At 40.8% G+C, this 24,632-nt stretch overlaps 1 protein-coding gene across 1 annotated transcript in view; it reads left to right on the top strand.

Annotated features, from left to right (window-relative positions):
• Nucleotides 1-24,632, top strand: part of shtn1 (shootin 1) — a 109,863-nt gene that overhangs the window by 60,594 nt on the left and 24,637 nt on the right. Inside the window, 5 exon segments of the mRNA XM_072557342.1 lie at nucleotides 53-230; nucleotides 1,586-1,683; nucleotides 4,797-4,878; nucleotides 12,266-12,360; nucleotides 13,937-14,083. Of these exon segments, the coding sequence (XP_072413443.1) occupies nucleotides 53-230; nucleotides 1,586-1,683; nucleotides 4,797-4,878; nucleotides 12,266-12,360; nucleotides 13,937-14,083 (600 nt within the window).

Raw genomic sequence — 24,632 nt, forward strand, 5'->3', positions numbered from 1 at the left:
GATCAGTGTTTGGTGCAAAATTGCTAATCTTTGCAGAAATTCTATCTTTCAGCTGGAGAAAGACAACAAGTCTCTTAAAAGAATCAGCAATTTGTATATGGCAAAACTTCGAAAGGAGACCACCTCGCTAGACTTGCCTTTAGATGAGGATTCAGCAATTGATATGACAAATGCAACATTGGACAAAGATGCCAGATGTTCCTCCGTTGACTGCCAACATCAAATCTAAGGTGAAGTATTGTTTAAAAAAAAGATATCTCATTGAAAAGAGAAATCCTCAATCCACCCATGCAGTTCCTTGAAATTAAAAAAAAAAGTAATTGCCTCAAGTGTTAATATTTTTATTCTTGCCAAGCATTATGGATGTGTAATATATGTGAGAATATACAAGAACATACAAACTAGGAGCAGGAGTAGGCCATCTGGCCCTTTTGAGCCTGCTCCACTATTTGATAAGATCATGGTTGATTTTTTTTTGTGGCCTCAGCTCATCTTACCCACCCTCTCACCGTATCCCTTAATTCCTTTACTGTTCAAAAATCTATCTATCTTTGCCTTAAAAAGATTCAATGGGTCAGCCTCAACTGCTTTACTGGGCAGGGAATTCCACAGATTCACAACCCTTTGTGTGAACAAGTTCCTCCCCAAGTCAATCCCAAATCTGGTCTCCCTTATTTTGAGGTAGTGCCTTAAAGGAGGTTGCTTTTTCATCTTTGCTTCTTTAGTAAGCTGCATACTTTTCAAACTGAATCATTTCCAAAAAACTAAAACAAACATGAATCAATCATCTGAGACCAGTTCAAAGATGAACTCACGTTCTAGATTAGATTCTTATTTCCTGGTCTATAACAACACATAAAGTGGTTTTAAAACAGTTCCAAACAGCCTATTAAGATCTATAGAAGTTTCTTTTGCATTTGCTTTAATGTTGGTAGCATTTACCCTGTACTAACAAAATGGAATCACAATTTGATCACTGCTACGGAGGGCACAAGGATCTATTTTCTGTGGGCAAACCACAAAATTGAGTCAATAGTGTAACTTGGTTGTCCCAGTTGCACAATGCTGAAGAGCTGCTGACATTACAAGTATATGTAATGTACAATGCTTGTTGTTTGTAAAGAATGGCTGAATTTACCATGGTAAAGTGGTGGCTCATTGTGCTAGAGACTCTGGGTTCGATTCCATCCTTGGGGACTGCCACCTATTCTCTGTGTGTCTGCATGGGTTTCCTACAGGTGCTCTAGTTTCCTCCCACAGTCCAAAGATATGGATTAGCCATGGGAAATGTGGAGTTACAGGAATGGCGGGTTGGGGTGGATCTTGGTGAGATTCTATTCTAAGGATTGGTGTGACTCAATGGGCCCAATACCCTGCTTCTACACTGTAGGGATTCTGTGATTCATTTGGATTAAGGCGCAATCTTGGAACACATAGAATTTTATTAAACTACATAAATCCAACCTAGAAACATGCATAGCCAATATTCTTTCATTCTTCAATATTGAGAACCTTTATTCTGACAATTGCAAACTTTGATAAAAGTAAAGTAAGACATGTCATTAAGAAATCTTTCTAAATATAGAACTTCGAAATGAATTGATATCAACACTTGAAGAGAAGAAGCGGTTATCTTTTCAGTTGGAAAACCTGAAAGGTCATTGGGAGGACCTAACTGATAAAGTAAGTATTGGATTCAGTGTAAGAAATGTTACTGCTAAGTAACATAAGACATTTGAAATAACTATGATCTCAATTTTACCCTTGGACTTTATTAGGTGAGTAGTATCAACTTTAATTCTGAAGTTCATATGTTCAAGTTGCTATCCACAGCTTTGAGAATAGGATCAATGTAGTGTTGAGGAAGTGCTGCCTGTTGGGTTGATTTTGCAGATCCATAAGGAGCAAAAGAGTTCTTCTCATGTTCTGCACCTTTACTCCTCAGTTCACAAGAACATGTTTTAATTATATGGTCACATGCCTCGATTCTGCTTGCTTGGACTGTGTGTGCAAATAAATGTTGCATTACATTATAACAGTGACTAAACTTTAAAAATACTTCACTTTAGCAATGGGAAGGCTGTAATTAATGTAAAATCAATTGTCTGCAGCTAGATTAATGGAAGAATCTATTGGTGCAACAAAAAGACTAAATATTATCGTACATAATATTCAGTCTGAGAAAGATCCTGGAGTATTAGGTCTTTCATGATATTTTAATGCATCATCAGTTTTCTTCTGAGTGTGGTTTCCTTTTTTCTGTTGTAATCCTGCCACTAATTCCATTTTCTATCTTTAAAGTTAGTTTGAAATACATAGCACTCATCGAAATATTGACATTATTGCCATCTCAGGGTTAAGATAGTGAAAAGGAAACGAACAAGGGTCCGAACTAAGAGCATTTTAAATATTTTTCAAAAGTAGACCAGTTAAGTTAGTCAGAGTGATAACATTATTGATCAGATGACAGATCCACCTTTTTGGTTGTAGATAACAGCAAGAAGTCAGATACCAGAAGAAATATATGTTGCATACTGTACAAAAAAAATTGGTGACAGCTGTTCATCTTGCTCAAAGTTAGTCATTGCGAAGTAAAATAAAAACAGAAACTTGCTGCCTCTAAAATGACATCTCAGCAATAAAAAATGAGTTGGTATTGTATGTAATGAGTTTAGAAAGATTAACATTTTGAATCTGCAATAGAACAGAATTCAGTGAAACATATATTGATTTAAAATGTAAGAAATTGTGAAGTCAAGGGAGACATACTCAGAAATTTGGAACTGTGGAGACCCATAGGGATGTATGAATCCACAAAACACAAAAAACTAGTGTGCAGGTCCAAAACTAATCAGAAAGGTTAATTGAAATGTCCTTATTTGCCTAAAGGGGGCTGGGTGGATGAAGTTTACGTCAGTTGAACAGAGCCTTGTAAGGAATATGTCTTTAGTTTTGGGCACCACTTTTTTTTCTTTTCTTTGATTTTGAGCCTTTCAGGCTCAGCTGACATGTATGTGACATCTCTGATTGTTCTTGAGCTGGCAGTGGTGACTCACCACCTAACAATATGTTTGCTCTGCCATTTCTGAGGGAAGTTAATTGTTGTACCCAGGTGAGGAAAAGTCACAGCATCCCTCCTTTTTTCAACAGTCTCTCGGTTAGTCACAGCAAAGATGTTGTTTTAAAACATAGTTAAAAATCACACAACACCAGGTTACAGTCCAACAGGTTTAATTGGAAGCACACTGGCTTTCGGAGTGATGCTCCTTCATCAGGTTTTAAAACATAGCTGTCAGACTTCAATTAAACTCAGTTAAGCAGATCAATAATGAAGGACAGCCAATTCCAGGGTTTTCTTGATTGAACGAGTATGGAATCGTATGACCTACTGCGTGGAAAATGTAGCAAAACATGACATCAATAACAAACCCAAAAATAGATAGAATTCAGAAAAGAATAGTTGGGGGCAGTGGCATGTAGTAGGGACAGGAAAATACAGTTACAAAGATAAAGAGTCCCTTGGGTTGTAAAATTGAAAAGACCTGAATATAGAGTTTAGTTATTGTCTTGTTTCTTTCACTGTGGCTAAGTTTGCATATCTTGAATCCTCAATGAACAGGATTTTTTCAAGTTACTGTTTCACCAGCACTAGTTTGTGCAATTGTGAAAGAGAGAGAAAATCCTTGCTGTTATTAGTCCATGTTGTTTTCTCTCCCATTTTGTTCAAAGGCTGCTGTCAATATACTGCTACTTAGTGACTCTGAGGTGTCTCTGTCAATATTTCATTCCAACCTGAATAATTGCAGGCAACCTTTCAACACTCAATAAGTGCAGTTATCATGCAAATGTGAATAAACCAAGAAGTGGGAATTCCTTGACTGAAAACAAAAAATGCTGGAGATCACAGCAGGTTAGTCATCTAGACTGGAAATGTTAGCTTGCTCTCTCTCAGTGGAAGCTGCCTGACCCACTGTGATCTCCAGCGTTTTTTGTTTTTACTGCCGATGCTGGATTCTCCACTGATTTGCTCTTGTGATGGGAGTTTCTTGGTTCCTCACTGAGTTTTAGTGCTTGTTAATTAAATTGATAATTTTGAGGGAGCCAGGTTTGTTTATTCCACATGAGGTGCCTGGTCTTGTCAGGTGATCACAGCTGCCATTCTAGATCAGCAGTGTCATTTTGAAAACAATTTTTAGTCCATGAACATCTCTGTGTTAAAGTCAAATGATGAAAGTTGAATATGGTCAGTCCATTTTCATTACAAATCTTAAAGGAATCAACCACGTTGCTGGAACTGGAGTCACATGTGGATCAAACCAGATAAGGACAATAAGATTTCCTTTCCTAAAGGACATTAGAAGGATTTTAGTTGCACATTAGCACGTAGATGAGAAGCAGACCAAAGATAGATCCTTATGTCATACAGGAGGTAATATCATAAGAGCAGAATGAGAAGCTATTGGAAGTGTTATTCTCTCTAAGAAGATCAATAAGAATGGAACCAAGTAAGAGCACCTAATTGGATATCATTGGAGAGGCACTGGGGAAGGGCAGGTCAGGGCCAGATCACTCACTGTCTACTTGACGAACAAAATTGACTGAAGGGGATGAATTATTTTCTCCTGCATTTGTAAATATCCATATGGAAAGTAAAAAAATAGTCTTGATACTTGAGTCACTCAAAAAGACTGGTTACTGTTATAGGGAATTTTATATTTTAAGTGAATTTAAGTAAGTTTTGCTGTTTTCTGCTGCTTGTATTAAGTATAATGGTATATTTTTATTCTTATTTCTAGCTACAGAAGGAAGAGCAGAGAAATATTGATCTGGCTGCAGAGATTGATAAGCAGAATCAACTTCTAGCCAAGTACAACAAAGGTTTAATTTCTTTTCTCCGATAAAACTATGGAATTAGAACAATGATTAATTGTTAAATCAGAGAAATAACTACTGGTTTTCAAAAATGCCATAAGACTTACTAAATGCTACTGTAAAGTCTTTGAGTCTCAACAACAATGACTGGAGATAAAAATAATTAATTTCATTTCAGCATATGTATACCGAGTATAGTCTAATATGGCTTTGGATTATCAATGATTAAGTGTGTATTTCCTGAATCATTAATATTTTATTGGCGTCATTCTCAATCAATAACTACTCAGTTACAATAGGCATTAGAAATAAGATGGATGAGCTTAGAAATAAGATGGATGAACTGTGGAGGCTCTTTTGGAAATTGGCAGATGCGATATTGTGGGGATAACTGAGATGTGGCTTCAAGTGGACAGGGCCTGGGAAATGAATATTCAAGGCTACACGTGCTATCGTAAGGACAGACTGACGGGCAGAGGGGGTGGAGTGGCCTTGTTGGTAAGGGAGGATATTCAGTCCCTTGTGCGGGGGGACCTGGAATCAGAGGATGTAGAGTCAGTGTGGATAGAGGTGAGAAATTCTAAGGGTAAAAAGACCCTCTTGGGAGTTATCTACAGGCCCCCAAACAGTAGTCTGGCTGTCGGATGTAAGTTGAATCAGGAGCTGAAATTGGCCTGTCGCAAAGATGTTACTACAGTTGTTATGGGGGCTTTCAACATGCAGGTAGACTGGAGAATCAGGATGGTATTGGACCTCAAGAAAGAGACTTTGTGGAGTGCCTCCGAGATGGATTCTTAGAACAGCTGGTGCTGGAGCCTACCAGGGAGAAGGCAATTCTGGATCTGGTATTGTGCAACGAACCAAAATTGATCAGGGACCTCGAAGTGAAGGAGCCATTGGGAAGTAGTGACCATAATACAGTAAGCTTTAATCTGCAATTTGAGAGAGAGAGGGTACAATCAGAAGTGACAGTATTTCTGTTGAATAAAGGGAACTATGGAGCTATGAGGGAGGAGCTGGCAAAAGTTCAATGGTGCAATACCTTAGCAGGGATGACAGTGGAGGAACAATGGCAGATATTTCTGTGTATAATGCCAAAGATGCAGGATCAGTTCATTCCAAAAAGGAAGAAAGATCCTAGGAGGAGGCATGGGATGCCGTGGCTGATGAGGGAAGTTAAGAAAAATATAAAGTTAAAAGAGAAAATGTATAACATAGCAAAGATAAACGGGAAAACGGAGGACTGGGAAGCTTTTAAAGAACAACAGAGGATTACTAAGAAGGAAATACGCAGAGAAAAAATGAGGTACGAAGATAAACTGGCCAAAAATATAAAAGTGGATAGTAAAAGCTTTTTTAGGTATGTGAGAGGCAAAAAAATGGTTAAGACTAAAATTGGGTCTTTGAAGACAGAAACAGGGGAATATATTACGGGGAACAAAGAAATGGCAGAAGAATTGATTTGTTACTTCAGATCTGTGTTCACTGTTGAAGGCACAAGCAATCTCCCTGAGGTAACAGTAGCTGAAGGACCTGCACTTAAGGGAGTTTATATTTGCTAGGAATTGGTGTTGGAGAGACTATTAGGTCTGAAGGTTGATAAGTCCCCGGGGCCGGATTGTCTACATCCCAGGGTACTGAAGGAGGTGGCTCGAGAAATCGTGGGTGCTTTGGTGATTATTTTCCAGAGTTTTATAGATTCAGGATCAGTTCCTGTGGATTGGAGGGTGGCTAATGTTGTACCACTTTTAAAGAAAGGTGGGAGAGAGAAAGCAGGAAATTATAGACCAGTTAGTCTGACCTCAGTGGTGGATAAGATGCTGGTGTCTATTATAATGGATGAAATTATGACACATTTGGATAGTAGTAACAGGATAGGTCAGAGTTAGCATGGATTTATGAAGGGGAAATCACGCTTGACTAATCTTCTGGAATGTTTTGAGGATGTAACTCTGAAGATGGATGAGGGAGATCCAGTAGGTGTAGTGTACCTGGACTTTCAGAAAGCTTTTGATAAAGTCCCACATAGGAGGTTAGTGAGCAAACTTAGGGTGCATGGTATCGGGGGCAAAGTACTAACTTGGATTGAAAGTTGGTTGGCTGATAGGAAACAAAGAGTAGTGATAAACGGCTCCATTTCGGAATGGCAGGCAGTGACCAGTGGGGTACCTCAGGGATCAGTGCTCGGACCGCAGCTTTTTACAATATATGTTAATGATATAGAAGATGGTATTAGTAATATTAGCAAATTTGCTGATGATACTAAGCTGGGTGGCAAGGTGAAATGTAAGGAGGATATTAGGAGATTACAGGGTGACCTGGACAGGTCAGATGCATGGCAGATGCAGTTTAATGTGGATAAATGTATGGTTATCCACTTTGGTGGCAAGAACAGGAAGGCACATTACTATCTAAATGGAATCACTTTAGGTAAAGGGGCAGTACAAAGAGATCTGGGTGTTCTTGTACACCAGTCAATGAAGGTAAGCATGCAGGTACAGCAGGTAGTGAAGAAGGCTAATAGCATGCTGGTCTTCATAACCAGAAGGATTGAGTATAGAAGCGAAGAGGTTCTTCTGCAGCTGTACAGGGCCCTGGTGAGACCACACCTGGATTACTGTTTGCAGTTCTGGTCTCCAAATTTGAGGAAAGACGTTCTGGCTATTGAGGGAGTGCAGCATAGGTTCATGAGGTCAATTCCTGGAATGGCGGGACTACCTTACGCTGAAAGACTGGAGCGACTGGGCTTGTATACCCTTGAGTTTAGAAGATTGAGATGGGATCTGATTGAGACATATAAGATTATTAAAGGATTGGACATTCTGGAGGCAGGAAACATGTTTCCGCTGATGGGTGAGTGCTGAACCAGAGGACACAGCTTAAAAATACGGAGTAGACCATTTTGGACAGAGATGAGGATAAACGTTTTCACCCAGAGAGTGGTGGCTGTGTGGAATGTTCTGTCCCAGAGGGAGTGGAGGCCCAGTCTCTGGATTCATTTAAGAAAGAGTTGTATCGAGCTCTCAAGGATAGTGGAATCAATGGTTATGGAGATAAGGCAGGAACAGGATACTGATTAAGGACAGGATACTGACTAACAGCCATGATCATATTGAATGGTGGTGCAGGCTCAAAGGGCAGAATGGCCTACTCCTGCACCTATTGTCTATTGTCTATTATGGCTGCCTCAGGACCATTTGTTACAGGAACATCATCTATTCTTCTGATCTTCATAATTTATCAATATTCGTCCTTCAGGTCAGGGTGAGGAGACAGACCCTAAGTCTGCTTCAACTGGAATGGGGATCAAAGCCTGCACTGCTGGTGTTATTTTGTGTTATATACCAACCATCTAGAAGATTGAGCTAACCAACATTCCCTCTCCATTAACATTCTTTCTTTCTAAATGCATGCAAGTGATTCTCTTCTATTGCTGATTTATTCTATTCTTTCTTAAGGTTTTGCTGTTAAACAAAAGAAAAGTGTAAAGGCATACAACCACCTTTGATAACATTAAAGTTAATCAGTTCTCGATACTTAGAATAGAATAGAATCCTTACAATGTGGAAACAGGCCATTCAGGCCAACAAATCCGCACTGACCCTCTGAAAAACATCCTACCCAAACCCATTCCCCTATCCTTTCTCTGTAACCCAGCATTTCCCATGGCTAATCCACTTAGTCTATACATCCCTGAACATCATGGGCAATGTAGCATGGCCAATCCACCTAACCTGCACATCTTTGGACTGTAGGAGGAAGTCCGAACCCGAAGGAAATCCATGCAGACACCGGAGAATGTGCAAACTGCACATAGACAGTTGCCTGAGGGTGGAATTAAACCCAGTCCCCGGCACTGTGAGGCACCAGTGCTAACCACCAAACTGCCCAAATATTATCTTTTTGTATTCATTTGTGACACTTGGGCATGGCTGGCTGCATAGCATTGGTAGCCCATCTTTTTTTTGTCCTTGAGAAGCTGGCAGTGAACTGCCTAAATTGATTGCGGTTAACTTGTCTACCAACATAATCCATTGTTGTAATTTCACTGCTCAAGATTTTACAACTACTCAGCTTCTCAAAAGTTCTACCTAAGCAATGATACAGTTTCTTTGATGATCTTGGTCTAAATTTTTTTCATAATTATTCTCTATTTAAAGACTGACAAAATGTAATTAATATTCATGGACTTAAACCATAAACTGTGAACACAGCATTTTTATTTCCTAAATCTCCATGGTAACAGTATGACTTGTATGTTAAAGGGAATGGAAACCTGTTCCTCTTTTAATCATGAAATTTGTTGGAGGAGTAACTAATCAGTCACAGAGTCTATAAACTGGTCCAGAGCGAAAAACAAAGTGTAAAAAAATGGCCAGATGTAACATAATTCTCCATAATAAACATTGGCTTTAAATTCAACCAAGCTGAGATATGAAACATGCTTCAAATGTTCTGTCGATAAAGATTGAATAAAACCATTAATAGTGTTTTGGGACCTATCCTTCTCTTTAACTATTTAGGGAAAGTGTAATCTATGGGGAGAAAATATAGGTTCACAGAAATCAAACAGTAATCACAGTGTTATTGAAATTGTGATGCATATTGATTAGTACCTGCCGGCCTTTTTAAAAACATTGTTCTAGTTAATGCATAATGCTGTTTTTTTTAAAAAAAAGAAACTGCAACAAACTCCCAAGTTCCCTTGCTGTTACCTTGAAAAGATAAACGCAGTGAGTGATTTCCCTTCACCTGCAACTATGTATGAATGGGAACAAAAGCAAATGGAAGTATTCCTTCCTATTATCCCTGTTGCTAAGTCTTTTGCACAAAATGCATTGTTCTTTAAACGAGAGCATGGCATTGTCAGATGAGCCTCCACCTTCTTCATGAGCAATTTAGGTGATAAAATCAATTCAATTAAGGAAGCTGGACATTGTCCATCCAGTTCCACCACCCTGCGCCTCTATTCTATCAATAAAAAAACTGGTGCTCCATCTAGTGATGTGAATGAGAACAAGCAAAATATGTTCGACTCAAAGGAGTAAGAGTTATTTATAACAGAAATGTGTCCTTGATGGGGTTATTCAGTGCAGAATTTGGAACTTGTTTACTGTAAAGTGAAATGCTTTAGCCGCGCACAGACTTTAAATGTTCTTCCTGACATTTCATTTCAAAAGAGATGTAGTTTAGTCAATTTTTTTTTAAATGTTACAGTCTCAGCTGATGTTACTACTGGACAAGTCATATCCCAGAATGTAACCTGGCTTGATAGATCATATTTTGTTCTTTTTTTCCAAAACTTATTATAGTGGTCCTTCACTAAAGCACAATAACACCAGGCTGCAGATTGTATTTTAATGGTTAAACAGATATATTACAATCAAGAAAAAAATTAAAACTAGCCAAGGTATCTACATGTAACACAGTTTAAACTATTTCAAACTCCTGGCAAACAAAAAAAAATCCCATCTCCTCCCCAACATCAGAGGCAGATAGTGGGGATGCTGATATTGTTACTGGACGAGTAAATGAGAACACCAGGCTAATGTTCTGAGACATATGTTTGAAATCAACCATGGGAGATGGTGAAATTTAATTTTAATTAAGATGAATTTGGAATCAAAACCCTAGTCTATTAACTATCATGTAGTCACTGTTAATTGTCGCACAAATTCATTTGCTTCACTAATGCCCTTTATGGAAGGAAGGCTTCCTTCCTTACTAGATCCAGACCCACTGCGATGTGGAGGGTTCTTAGCTGCCTACTGGGCAAATAGGTATAGACAATAACTGTTGGCCTTGCCAACGATGCCCACTTCTGATGAATAAAAAAATCAATTTAAAATTAACCAAAACCTAGAGAAACTTTCCTTTCCAATAAACCTTTATGTCAATTTAACTGCTTTTCCATTCCAGTTCTGAGAGATCAGAAGTCTTTCCCTTGTCCTCTCAACCCACTTAGATTTCCTCAGTGCCTTAATAATTTGCAGAGTTCTAACCAAACATCCTGGAAGTTTTCACAAACTACAGTCCTTACACTGAAGTAACCGCTATCAACTATTTCTAACTCTACAAGCAAGTCAATTTGCATTTGATGCAGTTTGGTCTTCTTTGAACTGATTAAAAGCTTTTCATTGTCTAGATTCTCTCTTAAATGTTTCACTTTTCATACAATTAATAAAAAGTACTGATTACTGTAGATTCAAACATTTTCATGCATGTGACTTCTATAATCCATTAATGGCATTCAGGTTTGCAACAAATAATCTTATTTTTCACTCAGGTTGAAGGGACATATGTTACACACACACAGTCATAGAGATGTTCAGCACGGAAACAGACCCTTCGGTCCAACTTGTCCATGCCGACCAGATATCCCAACCCAATCTCGTCCCACCTGCCAGCACCCAGCCCATATCCCTCCAAACCCTTCCTGTTCATATACCCATCCAAATGCCTTTTAAATGTTGCAATTGTACTAGCCTTCACCATCTCTTCTGGCAGCTCATTCCATACACGTACTACCCTCTGCATGAAAAAGATGCCTCTTAGGTCTCTTTTATATCTCTTATCCCCTCACCCTAAACCTATGCCCTCTAGTTCTGGACTCCCCCAACCCAGGGAAGCGACTTTGTCTATTTACTCTATCCATGCCCCTCATGATTTTATAAACCTCTATAAGGTCACCCTTCAGCCTCTGACACTCCAGGGAAAACAATCTGAGCCTATTCAACCTCTCCCTATAGCTCAAATCCTCCAACCCTGGCAACATCCTTGTAAATCTTTTCTGAACCCTTTCAAGTTTTACAACATCTTTCCAATAGGAAGGAGACCAGAATTGCACACAATATTCCAACAATGTCCTAACCAATGTCCTGTACAGCTGCAACATGACCTCCCAACTCTAATATTCTAAGGTAACCTTCTTCACTGTCCACTACACCTCCAATTTTGGTGTCATCTGCAAACTTACTAACTATACCTCTTATGCTCAGATCCAAATCATTTATATAAATGATGAAAAGTAGTGGACCCAGCACCAATTCTTTTGGCACTCCACTGGTCACAGGCCTCCAGTCTGAAAAACAACCCTCCACCACCAACCTCTGCCTTCTATCTTTGAGCCAGTTCTGTATCCAAATGGCTAGTTTTCCCTGTATTCCATGAGATCTAACCTTGCTAATCAGTCTCCCATGGGGAACCTTGTTGAATGCCTTACTGAAGTCCATATAGATCCCACCTACTGCTCTGCTGTCATCAATCCTCTTTGTTACTTCTTCATCTATGAATTAAGTAAAAATATTTACTAATACAGAAAGTAACTTTTGCTTCAAAATATGGTATAACTATAATGTAATCTAAAAAAAATTAAAATTTGTGTTTCTGTAAGTTTCCATTTTGGCCCTGGAGGAATATGAGGACCTGGAAAAAAGTCTGGATCTGGAGAAGGATCTCCGAAAGGAGGCAGAAACTTTTGCCCATGAGGTACGAAAGTTAATATCAGATCAATGAAATACAGTGTATCTGAATGGTTACATTTTCAAGACTACAAAAAACGATATATTCCCAGTACTGGTGTTGAATTGTAGACCCTCATCATGTTACTTGTTTGAAATATTATTTTTGATTGGCGTATTGTTTAATAAATGTTAACTAGCATTGTCCTCCAAGTACGTTGACAACATACATCAATTGTTGTCAGATTAAGCATTAAGTCATATATGCTGTAATAATCAGATAAGAACATATGGATAAATTATACTTATCATGATCTCTCTCCACTCTACCCTCATGTACAATTTTCGACTTGAGATGCAAAGAAAACAATCATTGCACCCCACCTCCCCCCCTCAACCTAGTTTATGACAGCTCTTCAAGCATTTGCTGGGATTGAAGTGTCCAAACTCTCTGTCTTGGCCAGCCACTTAAGCTCAAACAATGGAACTTTGTAGGAGAAAGTGAGGACCGCAGATACTGGAGATCAGAATCGAGAGTGTGGTGCTGGAAAAGCACAGCAGGTCCGGCAGCATCCAGGGAGCAGGAGAATCAACATTTCAGGCAAGAGCCCTTCATCAGGAACCCTTTGTAGACCACCTGTAATGTTTATATCATCTGGATTTCCTCTAAAACAGCCCCTTCCAAATCTCTGGCTTAAAAATTACATCAGGACAAACTAACAAGCAAGAAATAAAAGTAAAATCTAGCAATGTGCCAGGCTTTTGTGAGCTTGACTTTCAGAATGCATCAGCTGCCTTAAAGTCTACATATACATTGCTTGTTCAAGCTAACCAGCAATTTCCATGTCATAGAATGGTTATATGCCTTTTTTAGTTTTGAGATTCATATTTTATAGCACACCTAGGTGCAACTGGGGACAATTGTAAAGTGTAACAAGGACAGTTGTTTCATTAAACTAATGTTTTGGTTAAATTGGATGATGGGTCAAGCAATGACACAGGTTAGTTACTTTGTCAGGAAAAGAACTTAACTTGTAGGTTGTTGGAGCCATTAAACATATTTGTCATTATCTGAAAGAGACAAAAAACAACACTGAAGGCATAAAACTGGACTTTGATGATCCCATTCAATGGTACGGGGGAAATGAAAATGCAGTGATATAGTCATTGGGCTGAGAGACCTGGAGGACATGGACTTTGTGTATGCAATATAACATAAGCAAAAAAAAGTGGATGTATGACTGGAGTAAATCATTGAAAAGAGGTGTGTGGAGACAATGCACTCTTTAGGAGCATCTAAATTGATGGTAAAAAGCGAGTTGGCCAGAATACCATCAGCTAAAGCATAAATGATGAATTTGAGAAGAAACTATTTAATCATGACCCTAGCATTAGTGTGAGGCTATGAGCCTTCCATAGTGATTAGTACCATTCCAGGCATTAGATTTGATGATGATGATGAAAATGACTCTCAAAACAGGCAGGCACAAATTTCCTAAGATGGATAACATAGGGAAAAGATCACCAGTGGTCATGTTGCAAACTAAATAAAAAATTTGTTCAGAAATGTGATTGCAGTTTAAATAAATTTGTCTTCACGGCAGATGCTTTTGGAACAAAAGAAACTTAAAAGGCAAAGTCAAATTCTTATTCAGACGATGGTGCCTAATGAGCAGTTGATGAAAGCACTTGATGACCTTGCTATTGTCACAGAGACTATAGAGGAGGAGCGAATTCTGCATGAGAAAAAGGTAAGATGTACTAGTTAGATTAGTCCTGGAAAAAATGTGTAACTTTAATAGAAGTTCATTTTGGTATGGAAGGCTTGACATTTTTGCTGATTCCTAGTTTATTGAACAGAGGTGAAAACTTTCCTTACTAAACCACATCAGAGGACAATTCAGAGTCAACATGTTGATGTCAGAATGAAATGATATATAGGGCTGAAACATACAAATGCTGATATCTTTCCTTTCCTAAAGTACATTTATGGACAAAATGAGTTTTAAGACAACCTAATTTTGTCACTCTATAGTCTTTTAATATGGAGGTCTACAGCACAGAAAAAGGCCCTTCAATTTAGCAAGTCTTCCATTCCATGTCTTAAACTTGATGCAGTCTGTAGACTATAGTTTAAAGTTTATATATAACCACTTCATAATTTTCTTAGCACTTTGATTGTTGACAATGTTTTAAATTCCAATTTTTACAAAAAAAACACCATGTCAATTTCTGAAACTGCCACGGTAGAATTTGAAACCACTGTTACATGATTTGTCCAAACCTCAGTGACAGCTCCTGCAATGATCTTTCAGCAACACAAATTTTATTGTGATTTTTTGTCTCTTAAAGGACATCCATATGATCTACACACAGTTTTATATATATTGACTGATTAGTTAGGTTGTTAATATTTAAGTTACTGATAAGAAACATAAGAATGTGAGGGTACATTAAAGTGTCTTACTGGAAAACAGGATGTAGTAAAATTTTGGGTCTTATTAATGTGAGATCATAGATGACAACAGGCAGACCACATCACTCAGAAAAGCTAAGAACCAAAGGACCTGAGACAGGCTGTCAGCAACATCCAGAAGAGCTGTCAAAGTGAGGACCCACATGACAGGCAGTTATCATCACCTAGAGGAGCAGGTTAAAAAAAAAGGCAGTCAGTAGCACTTAAATGCTTTCATCAAATGAGTGGAGCTGCAGGACAAAAATATTAAAATTCCAACCAAAAATCATGAACAAAATGAGACTTTCTTTGCGAAACAAATCACTGTTTTCTAACAGAATTTGCAATAGAAGTGGAATCATTCAATCAAGTCAAACGTGGCTGGTGAGAATAAACAGTTCAGTTGTCATCAGCTTCAAGGTTAAAGTTGTTTCTGAATTTTGCTTATTGCTGGACTTGAAGATCTGATAACAACTGTTGAATTGTCTCCAAAGTGATTTGCATGCCTGGATCTCAACTTGGAGAGTTTGCTTTGCAGCATATTTTGTGTATCATTCTGGGAGTGGCTAATAAAAATTTCTCAATTCGGTAAGTCAGCATCACTTAAAAGAGAAATTGAAGTTATGACACCATGACAGGCAGTTAGCATCATCTAGAAGAGCAGATGAGAAATAAAAACCCTAAATCAGGGAGTCAGATTCAGAGGATTCATTGGAGTTTGCTTTTCTTGTACTACAGAGAAAGGAACGAGCTATTTTGTGAGTCTGTGTTAAGTGATTGAGGTCTTTTCTATCCTTAAGTTTTAACATAGTATAAAAATTGATGATAAAGTTGACAAAACATAAAATGCAACATAAATAATTGAATACTGTCATCAAATAATTAGAACTTGTTAACGGCAGCAAGATGGTTCAAGGCTGCAGCGTATGAGAGCTCATGGATGCCATTATGATCTAGGGCATATCCATCTGTGGCAAGTGTTCAATGTTCAAGTGGTTGCTGCTCAGAGTTTGAACTGGAGGCTGAACCATAGACATTGTGATGCATCAGGGAATGGGAAAGTTATCAAGATTCATTGAAACAGGAGGCCATAACACAACTTACCATTGGATCTTCTGATTTGATGAACAGTCAGGGACAAGGACAGAGCGATATGATTGTGAGAGAGGTAAGTAAGGGAACCCAGACAGCAGGACTGTCAGCCTCCACAATTGTCCAATAGGTTTGAGGTTTTCTCAGACCATGGCTAACTGACCATGGCACCATCGTTGGGGGAGCAACAAGGAACGTAGTGGTAGTAGGTAATTATTGTGAGATGGATCAATACAATTCTTTTCAGTGAAGAACAAGTATTGCTTGCCCAGTGCCAGAATGTTTGCTCAGGACTTGAGCAAAATTTGCAATATCATAGAATCCCGACAGTGTGGAAACAGATCCTTCGGCCCTTCACGTCCACACCAACCCTCCAAAGAGTATTCCACCCAGACTTATTGCCCTACCCTAGTATCCTAAGTTTACCACTGACTAATGCACCTAGCCTACACACCACTGAACGCTATGGGCAATTTAGCATGGCCAGTTCACCTATACTGCACATCTTTGGATCATGGGAGGAAACTTGAGCACCTGGAGGAAACCCACGCAAACACAGGGAGAATGTACAAACTGCACACAGACTGGAATCGAACCCGGGTCCCTAGCGATGTGAGACAGCAGTGCTAACCACTGAGCCACTAGGTCGTGATGATGTCAATATGAAGGGTGAGATTCAGTCAATGTCAGTGCCAATGACATAAGTAGCACAAGGAGAGAGGTTCTACACAGACAGTATGAGGAGCCAGGCACTAAATTATAATGCAGAACCTCAAAGCTTATGGTTTCTGACTTGTTAACTGAGCTACGTGCAAATTGGCATAAGATATGAAAAGCTGGATAGTTGAATATGTGGCTCAAAGATTGGTATGGAAGATGAGGTTTTATGCTTCATTGGCCACTGGCATCAATACTATAAAAAGTGGAAGCTGTACCAGTGATAAAGCCAACACAAACATTCAAACAAGAACAAGAGTAGGCCACTTGGTCCTTTGAGCCTGCTCCACTGTTCAATAAGATCATGTCCGATCTGATTTTAACCCAAACAGTACATTCCTGCATACTCTTGATAATTGTTCATCCCTTGTTAATCAAGAATTTATTTGTCTCTGCCAAAAAAAAATTTAAAGATTCTGCATCGACTGCCTTTTGAAGAACAGAATTTCAAGGACTGAGTCCTCTGAGAGAAAAGATGTTTCCACATCATTATCTTAAATTGGTGACCACTTTTTTGTACTTGAACAGAGAAGAGACTAGTGTTCTTGCAAATCATGTAACTAAGGGAGTAGATAGGAATTTAAATCATGCCACAAAGGATGAAATGTGGCATGATATGATATATCAAAGATAGATTCAAGGTAAAAGAGGAAAATAGTAATATGAGAAGTGAGGGTCAGAGAATGGCAGAAAGAGGCAGAGCAAAAAAAAACAGAACTACACCAGCAATCAAGTCTAAATGGTACACAGATAACAAAAAGACAAAGGTATATGTTCTGAAGGTATCTGAAAGAATGTAGTATTCATAACAATGTTAACAGATTGAGAGCACACTTTCAAGTAAGTAACATGACTGCAGATTGACAAGGATTGGGTCCTGAGCTGAAGGATGGGTGACTTTCAAGAAGACTAGGAAGCTAGGTAAATGTGAAGGGGTAGCACTTATACTGAAAGACGACATTTATTCCAAAATTAGACACGAAGTTAGTTCAGAATATCAGCATCGGATTGGGTGGACATGAGGACTGTGCTGAGGGAGGATATTCCCGGAAATACATCCAGGGAAGTTATTTGGGTGGAACTGAGAAATAAGAAAGGGATGATAACCTTATTGGGATTGTATTATAGACCCCCTAATAGTCAGAGGGAAATTGAGAAGCAAACTTGTAAGGAGATCTCAGCTATCTGTAAGAATAATAGGGTGGTTATGGTAGGGGATTTTAACTTTCCAAACATCGACTGGGACTGCCATAGTGTTAAAGGTTTAGATGGAGAGGAATTTGTTAAGTGTGTACAAGAAAATTTTCTGATTGAGTATGTGGATGTACCTACTAGAGAAAGTGCAAAACTTGACCTACTCTTGGGAAATTAGGCAGGGCAGGTGACTGAGGTATCAGTGGGGGAGCACTTTGGGGCCAGCCACTATAATTGAGGACCAGTTCCACCATAGAACACACCAGATGGCCTCCTTCTTTAGAGACCGCAATTTCCCTTCCCAAGTGGTTCAAGATGCCCTCCAACGCATCTCGTCCACATCCCGCACCTCCACCCTCAGACCCCACCCCTCCAACCATAACAAGGACAGAACGCCCCTGGTGCTCACCTTCCACCCTACAAACCTTCGCATAAACCAAATCATCCGCCGACATTTCCGCCACCTCCAAAAAGACCCCACCACCAGGGATATATTTCCCTCCCCACCCCTTTCCGCCATCCGCAAAGACTGTTCCCTCTGTGACTACCTGGTCAGGTCCACGCCCCCCTACGACCCACTCTCCCATTCTGGCACTTTCCCCTGCCACCACAGGAACTGTAAAACCTGTGCCCACACCTCCTCCCTCACCTCTATCCAAGGCCCTAAAGGAGCCTTCCACATCCATCAAAGTTTTACCTGCACATTCACTAATATTATTTATTGTATCCGTTACTCCCGATGTGGTCTCCTCTACATTGGGGAGAATGGGCGCCTCCTAGCAGAGCACTTTAGGGAACATCTCCGAGACACCTGCACCAATCAACCAAACCGCCTCGTGGCCCAACATTTCAACTCCCCCTCCCACTCTGCCGAGGACATGGAGGTCCTGGGCCTCCTTCACCGCCGCTCCCTCACCACCAGACGCCTGGAGGAAGAACGCCTCATCTTCCGCCTCGGAACACTTCAACCCCAGGGCATCAATGTGAACTTCAACAGCCTCCTCATTTCCCCTTCCCCCACCTCATCCTAGTTTCAAACTTCCAGCTCAGCACTGTCCCCTTGACTTGTCCGGACTTGTCCGACCTGCCTAGCTCCTTTTCCACCTATCCACTCCACCCTCCCCTCCCTGACCTATCACCTTCATCTCCTCCCCCACTCACCCATTGTACTCTATGCTACTCTCTCCCCACCCCCACCCTCCTCTAGCTTATCTCTCCACGCTTCAGGCTCACTTTATTCCTGATGAAGGGCTTTTGCCCGAAACGTCGATTTCGCTGCTCGTTGGATGCTGCCTAAACTGCTGTGCTCTTCCAGCACCACGAATCCAGAATTTGGTTTCCAGCATCTGCAGTTATTGTTTTTACCAGGGTGAAAGGAAAGGCTGGTAGGTATAGGGAATAGAGTCATAGAGATGTACAGCATGGAAACAGACCCTTCGGTCCAACCTGTCCATGCCGACCAGATATCCCAACCCAATCTAGTCCCACCTGCCAGTACCCGGCCCATATCTCTCCAAACCCTTCCTATTCATTAACCCATCCAAATGCCTTTTAAATGTTGCAATTGTACCAGCCTCCACCACATCCTCAGGCAGCTCATTCCATACACGTACCACCTTCTGCATGAAAAAGCTGCCCCTTAGGTCACTTTTATATCTTTCCTCTCTCACCCTAAACCTATGCCGACTAGTTCTGGACTCCCCGGCCCCAGGGAAAAGACTTTGTCTGTTTATTCTATCTATGCCCCACATAATTTTGTAAACCTCGATAAGGTCACCCCTCAGCCTCCGAAGCACCAGGGAAAACAACCCCAGCCTGTTCAGCCTCTCCCTATAGTTCAAATCCTGGCAACAAATGGCTAGTTCTCCCTGTATTCCATGAGATCTAACCTTGCTAATCAGTCTCCCATGGGGAACCTTGTCGAACACCTTACTAAAATCTATATAGATCACATCTACTGCTCTGCCCTCATCAATCTTCTTTGTTACTTCTTCAAAAAACTCAATCAAGTTTGTGAGACATGATTTCCCACGCATGAAGCCATGTTGACTATCCCTAATCAGTCCTTGCCTTTCCAAATACAGGAATTCCCTCAGGATTCCCTCCAACAACTTGCCCACCACTGAGGTCAGGCTCACCGGTCTATAGTTCCCTGGCTTGTCTTTACTGCCTTTCTTAAACAGTGGCACCACGTTTGCTAGCCTCCAGTCTTCCGGCACCTCACCTGTGATTGTCAATGATACAAATATCTGAGCAAGAGGCCCAGCAATCACTTCTCTAGCTTCCCACAGAGTTCTCGGGTACACCTGATCAGGTCCTGGGGATTTATCCACCTTTAACCGTTTCAAGACATCCAGCACTTCCTTCCCTGTAATCTGGACATTTTGCAAGATGTCACCATCTATTTCCCTACAGTCTATATCTTCCATATCCTTTTCCACAGTAAATACTGATGCAAAGTATTCATTTAGTATTTTCTGCGGCTCCACACAAAGGCTGCCTTGCTGATCTTTGAGGGGCCCTATTCTCTCCCTGTTATGCCATCCCTTATCAAAAATGCCAATCCCCCTCCTCTCTTGCCTGCCTTTCTATCATTCCTATAGCATTTGTATCCTGGAACATTAAGCTGCCAGTCCTGCCCATCCCTGAGCCACATCTCTTTAATTGCTATGATATCCCAGGCCCATGTTCCTAACCATTCCCTGAGTTCATCTGCCTTCCCTGTGAGGCCCCTTGCATTGAAATAAATGCAATTTAATGTATTAGTCCTACCCTGTCCCTGCCTGCCTTGACTGTTTGACTCACTTCTGTTCTCAACTGTACCAGTCTCAGATTGATCTCTTTCCTTACTATCTCCCTAGGTCCCACCCCCACCTTACTAGTTTAAATCCACCCAAGCAGTTCTAGCAAACTTCCCTGCCAGTATATTACTCACCTTCCAATTTAGGTGCAATCTGTCCTTCTTGTACAGGTCACTTCTCCCCCAAAAGCGATTCCAATGATCCAAAAATGTGAATCCTTCTCCCATTCACTAGCCCCTCCGCCATGCAATATCTGCTCTATCCTCCTATTCCTACCCTCACTAGCTCGTAGCACTGGGAGTAGTCCAAATATTACTACCCTTGAGGACCTCCTTTTTAAATTTCTGCCTAACTCTCTGTAATCTCCCTTCAGAATCTCAACCTTTTCCCTTCCTATATCATTGGTTCCAATGTGGACAATGACCTCTTGCTGGCTCCTCTTCCCCATGAGAACATTCTGCACCCTCTCTGAGACATCCTTGATCCTGGCACCAGGGAAACAACACACCATTCTGTTTTTTCTCTGCTGGCCACAGAAACGTCTGACTGTACCTCTGACTACAGAATCCCCTAACACAATTGATCTCTTGGAAGCTGACATACCCCTTGTTGCATTAGAGCCAGTCTCCATACCAGAAACTTGGCTGTTCGTGCTACGTTCCCCTAAGAATCCATCGCCCTCTACATTTTCCAAAACAGCATACCTGTTTGAAATGGGTATATCCACAAAAGACTCCTGCACTAGCTGTCTACCTCTTACCCTTCCTGGAGTTAACCCATCTATGTGATTGTATCTGAGACTTTCCCCCCTTCCTATAACTGCCATCCATCACACACTGTTGCTGTTGCAAATTCCTCATCGCTTCTATCTGTTTCTCCAACCGATCCACTTGATCTGATAAGATTCGCATCCAACAGCATTTATGGCAGATATGATCCACAGTAACCCTTAAACTCTCTTTAAACTCCCACATCTGACAAGAAGTACATATCACTGCAAAGGCCATTTTTGCTCCTTCACAATCTACAGACACAGAAAATAACACCGTCTTATTCCTCTACAGATACTGCCCAGGTTAAATTAATAGCTATGCCTTATATTTTAAGTTTGATCAAGAGACTTATCTCCAAAAACACATAATCAAGAAAGAACCCATTGTACTCACTAATGCAGCCTTTCTCTTGGACAGACTTAAAACAACGATTAACTTATCTGATTCTGTGTTGTGAACGTCGCCCAAACAGGTTCCTCCAAGATTAGTTGTGAAATTCACTGTTTGTTAATTTTCCCAGATGCACCCTGATGTCCAGCGACACATGAATTCAAAAACAGCAAAGGCAGTAACTGTGCAGGTTCCCTCTCTCTCCTGCACTGTCCTCACTATGTGCTTCCTTTGTCTGTTCTTCTCCCCTTTTAAACTGCTGTTGTTTTGACTTTTTTTCCCAAAGTTCCAAAACAATGCAACAGCATATAAAACAGTAATTGCTGCTCCTGGAATTTGAGGAAATCACCTCCAGCCCCTAAAATACCTCAAAAAAAGGAGAGCTCTTACAGCCAGAAAGTTTTCCCATCCTCCATTTTGGATTACCCCTAATGCTGGATGGCTAAAGAAATTGAGGGTTTGGTTAAGAAAAAGAAGGAAACATGTGTCAGGTATAGACAGGATAGATCAAGTGAATCCTTCGAAGATATAAAGGCAGTAGACAATAGACATTCTGCCCTTCGAGCCTGCACCACTGTTCAATATGATCATGGCTGATCGTCCTTAACCAGTATCCTATTCCTGCCTTATCTCCATAACCCTTGATTCCACTATCCTTGAGAGCTCTATCCAACTCTTTCTTAAATGAATCCAGGGACTGGGCCTCCACTGCCCTCTGGCGCAGAGCATTCCACACAGCCACCACTCTCTGGGTGAAAACGTTTCTCCTCATCTCTGTCTTAAATGGTCTACCCCGTATTTTTAAGCTATGTCCTCTGGTTCAGCACTCACCCATCGGTGGAAACATGTTTCCTGCCTCCAGAGTGTCCAATCCTTTAATAATCTTATATGTCACAATCAGATCCCCTCTCAGTCTTCTAAACGCGAGGGTATACAAGCCCAGTCGCTCCAGTCTTTCAGCGTAAGGTAGTCCCGCCATTCCAGGAATTGACCTCGTGAAGCTATGCTGCACTCCCTCAATAGCCAGAACGTCTTTCCTCAAATTTGGAGACCAGAACTGCACACAGTACTCCAGGTGTGGTCTCACCAGGGCCCTGTACAGCTGCAGAAGAACCTCTTCGCTTCTATACTCAATCCGTCTTGTTATGAAGGCCAGCATGCTATTAGCCTTCTTCACTACGGGCTGTACCTGCATGCTTACCTTCGTTGACTGGTGTACAAGAACACCCAGATCTCTCTGTACTGCCCCTTTACCTAAAGTGATTCCATTTAGGTAGTAATCTGCCTTTCTGTTCTTGACACCAAAGTGGATAACCATACATTTATCCACATTAAACTGCATCTGCCATGCATCTGACCACTCACCTAACCTGTCCAGGTCACCCTGTAATCTCCTAACATCCTCCTCACATTTCACCCTGCCACCCAGCTTAGAATCATCAGAAAATCTGCTAATGTTATTACTAATACCATCTTCTATATCATTAATATATATTGTAAAAAGCTGCAGTCCGAGCACTGATCCCTGCGGTACCCCACTGGTCACTGCCTGCCATTCTGAAATGGAGCCTTTTATCACTATTCTTTGTTTCCTATCAGCCAACCAACTTTCAATCCAAGTTAGTACTTTGCCCCCAATACCATGTGCCCTAATGTTGCTCACTAGCCTCCTGTGTGGGAGTTTATCAAAAGCTTTCTGAAAGTCCAGGTACACTACATCTACTGGATCTCCCTCATCCATTTTCAGAGTTACATCCTCAAAAAAGTCTGGAAGATTAGTCAAGCATGATTTCCCTTTCATAAATCCATGCTGACTCTGACCTATCCTGTTACTGCTATCCAAATGTGTCGTAATTTCATCCTTCATAATATCGATATGAATACTGAGGCACGAATAAGTAGAATGGATGGCTTTGAGATATGTAGAGAAGAGGTGTTGGAAATTCTGGCAAGGGTGAAAATAGATAAGTCCCCTGGGCCTGATTGCATTTATCCTAGGATTCTCTGGGAAGCAAGGGAGGAGATTGCAGAGCCATTGGCCTTGATTTTTGTGTCCTCTTTGTCTACAGGAGTAGTGCCAGAGGACTGGAGGCTAGCAAACGTGGTTCCCTTGTTCAAGAAGGGGAGTAGGGATAATCCTAGTAACTATAGGCCAGTGAGTCTCACTTCTGTTGTGGGCAAAGTCTTAGAGAGAATTATAAGGGATAGGATTTATGCACATCTGGATAAGAATGATGTGATCAAGGATAGTCAGCATGGTTTTGTGAAGGGCAGGTCGTGCCTCACAAACCTTATTGAATTCTTTGAGAAGGTGACGAAGGAGGTAGATGAGGGGAAAGCGGTAGATGTAGTATATATGGATTTTAGTAAGGCGTTTGATAAGGTCCCCCATGGTAGGCTACTGCAGAAAATACAGAGATATGGCATTGAGGGTGAGTTGGAGGTTTGGATTAGGAATTGGCTCTCTGGAAGAAGACAGAGGGTAGTAGTTGATGGCAAAGATTCATCTTGGAGTGCCGTCACTAGTGGTGTTCCGCAAGGATCTGTTTTGGGACCATTGCTGTTTGTCATTTTTATAAATGACCTGGAGGAAGGGTTAGAAGGTTGGGTGAGCAAGTTTGCGGATGATACGAAAGTCGGAGGAGTTGTAGACAGTGAGGAAGGATATGGCAGGTTACAGCGGGATATAGAGAAGCTGCAGAGCTGGGCAGAAAGGTGGCAAATGGAGTTCAATGTAGCTAAGTGTGAAGTGATTCACTTTGGTAAGAGTAATAAAAAGATGGATTACTGGGCTAATGGTAGACTACTTGGTAGTGTGGAAGAGCAGAGGGATCTTGGTGTCCATGTACACAGATCTCTGAAAGTTGCCACCCAGGTA

The sequence above is a fragment of the Chiloscyllium punctatum genome, chromosome 38 (assembly GCF_047496795.1).
Source record: "Chiloscyllium punctatum isolate Juve2018m chromosome 38, sChiPun1.3, whole genome shotgun sequence".
Taxonomy (NCBI): Eukaryota; Metazoa; Chordata; class Chondrichthyes; order Orectolobiformes; family Hemiscylliidae; genus Chiloscyllium; species Chiloscyllium punctatum.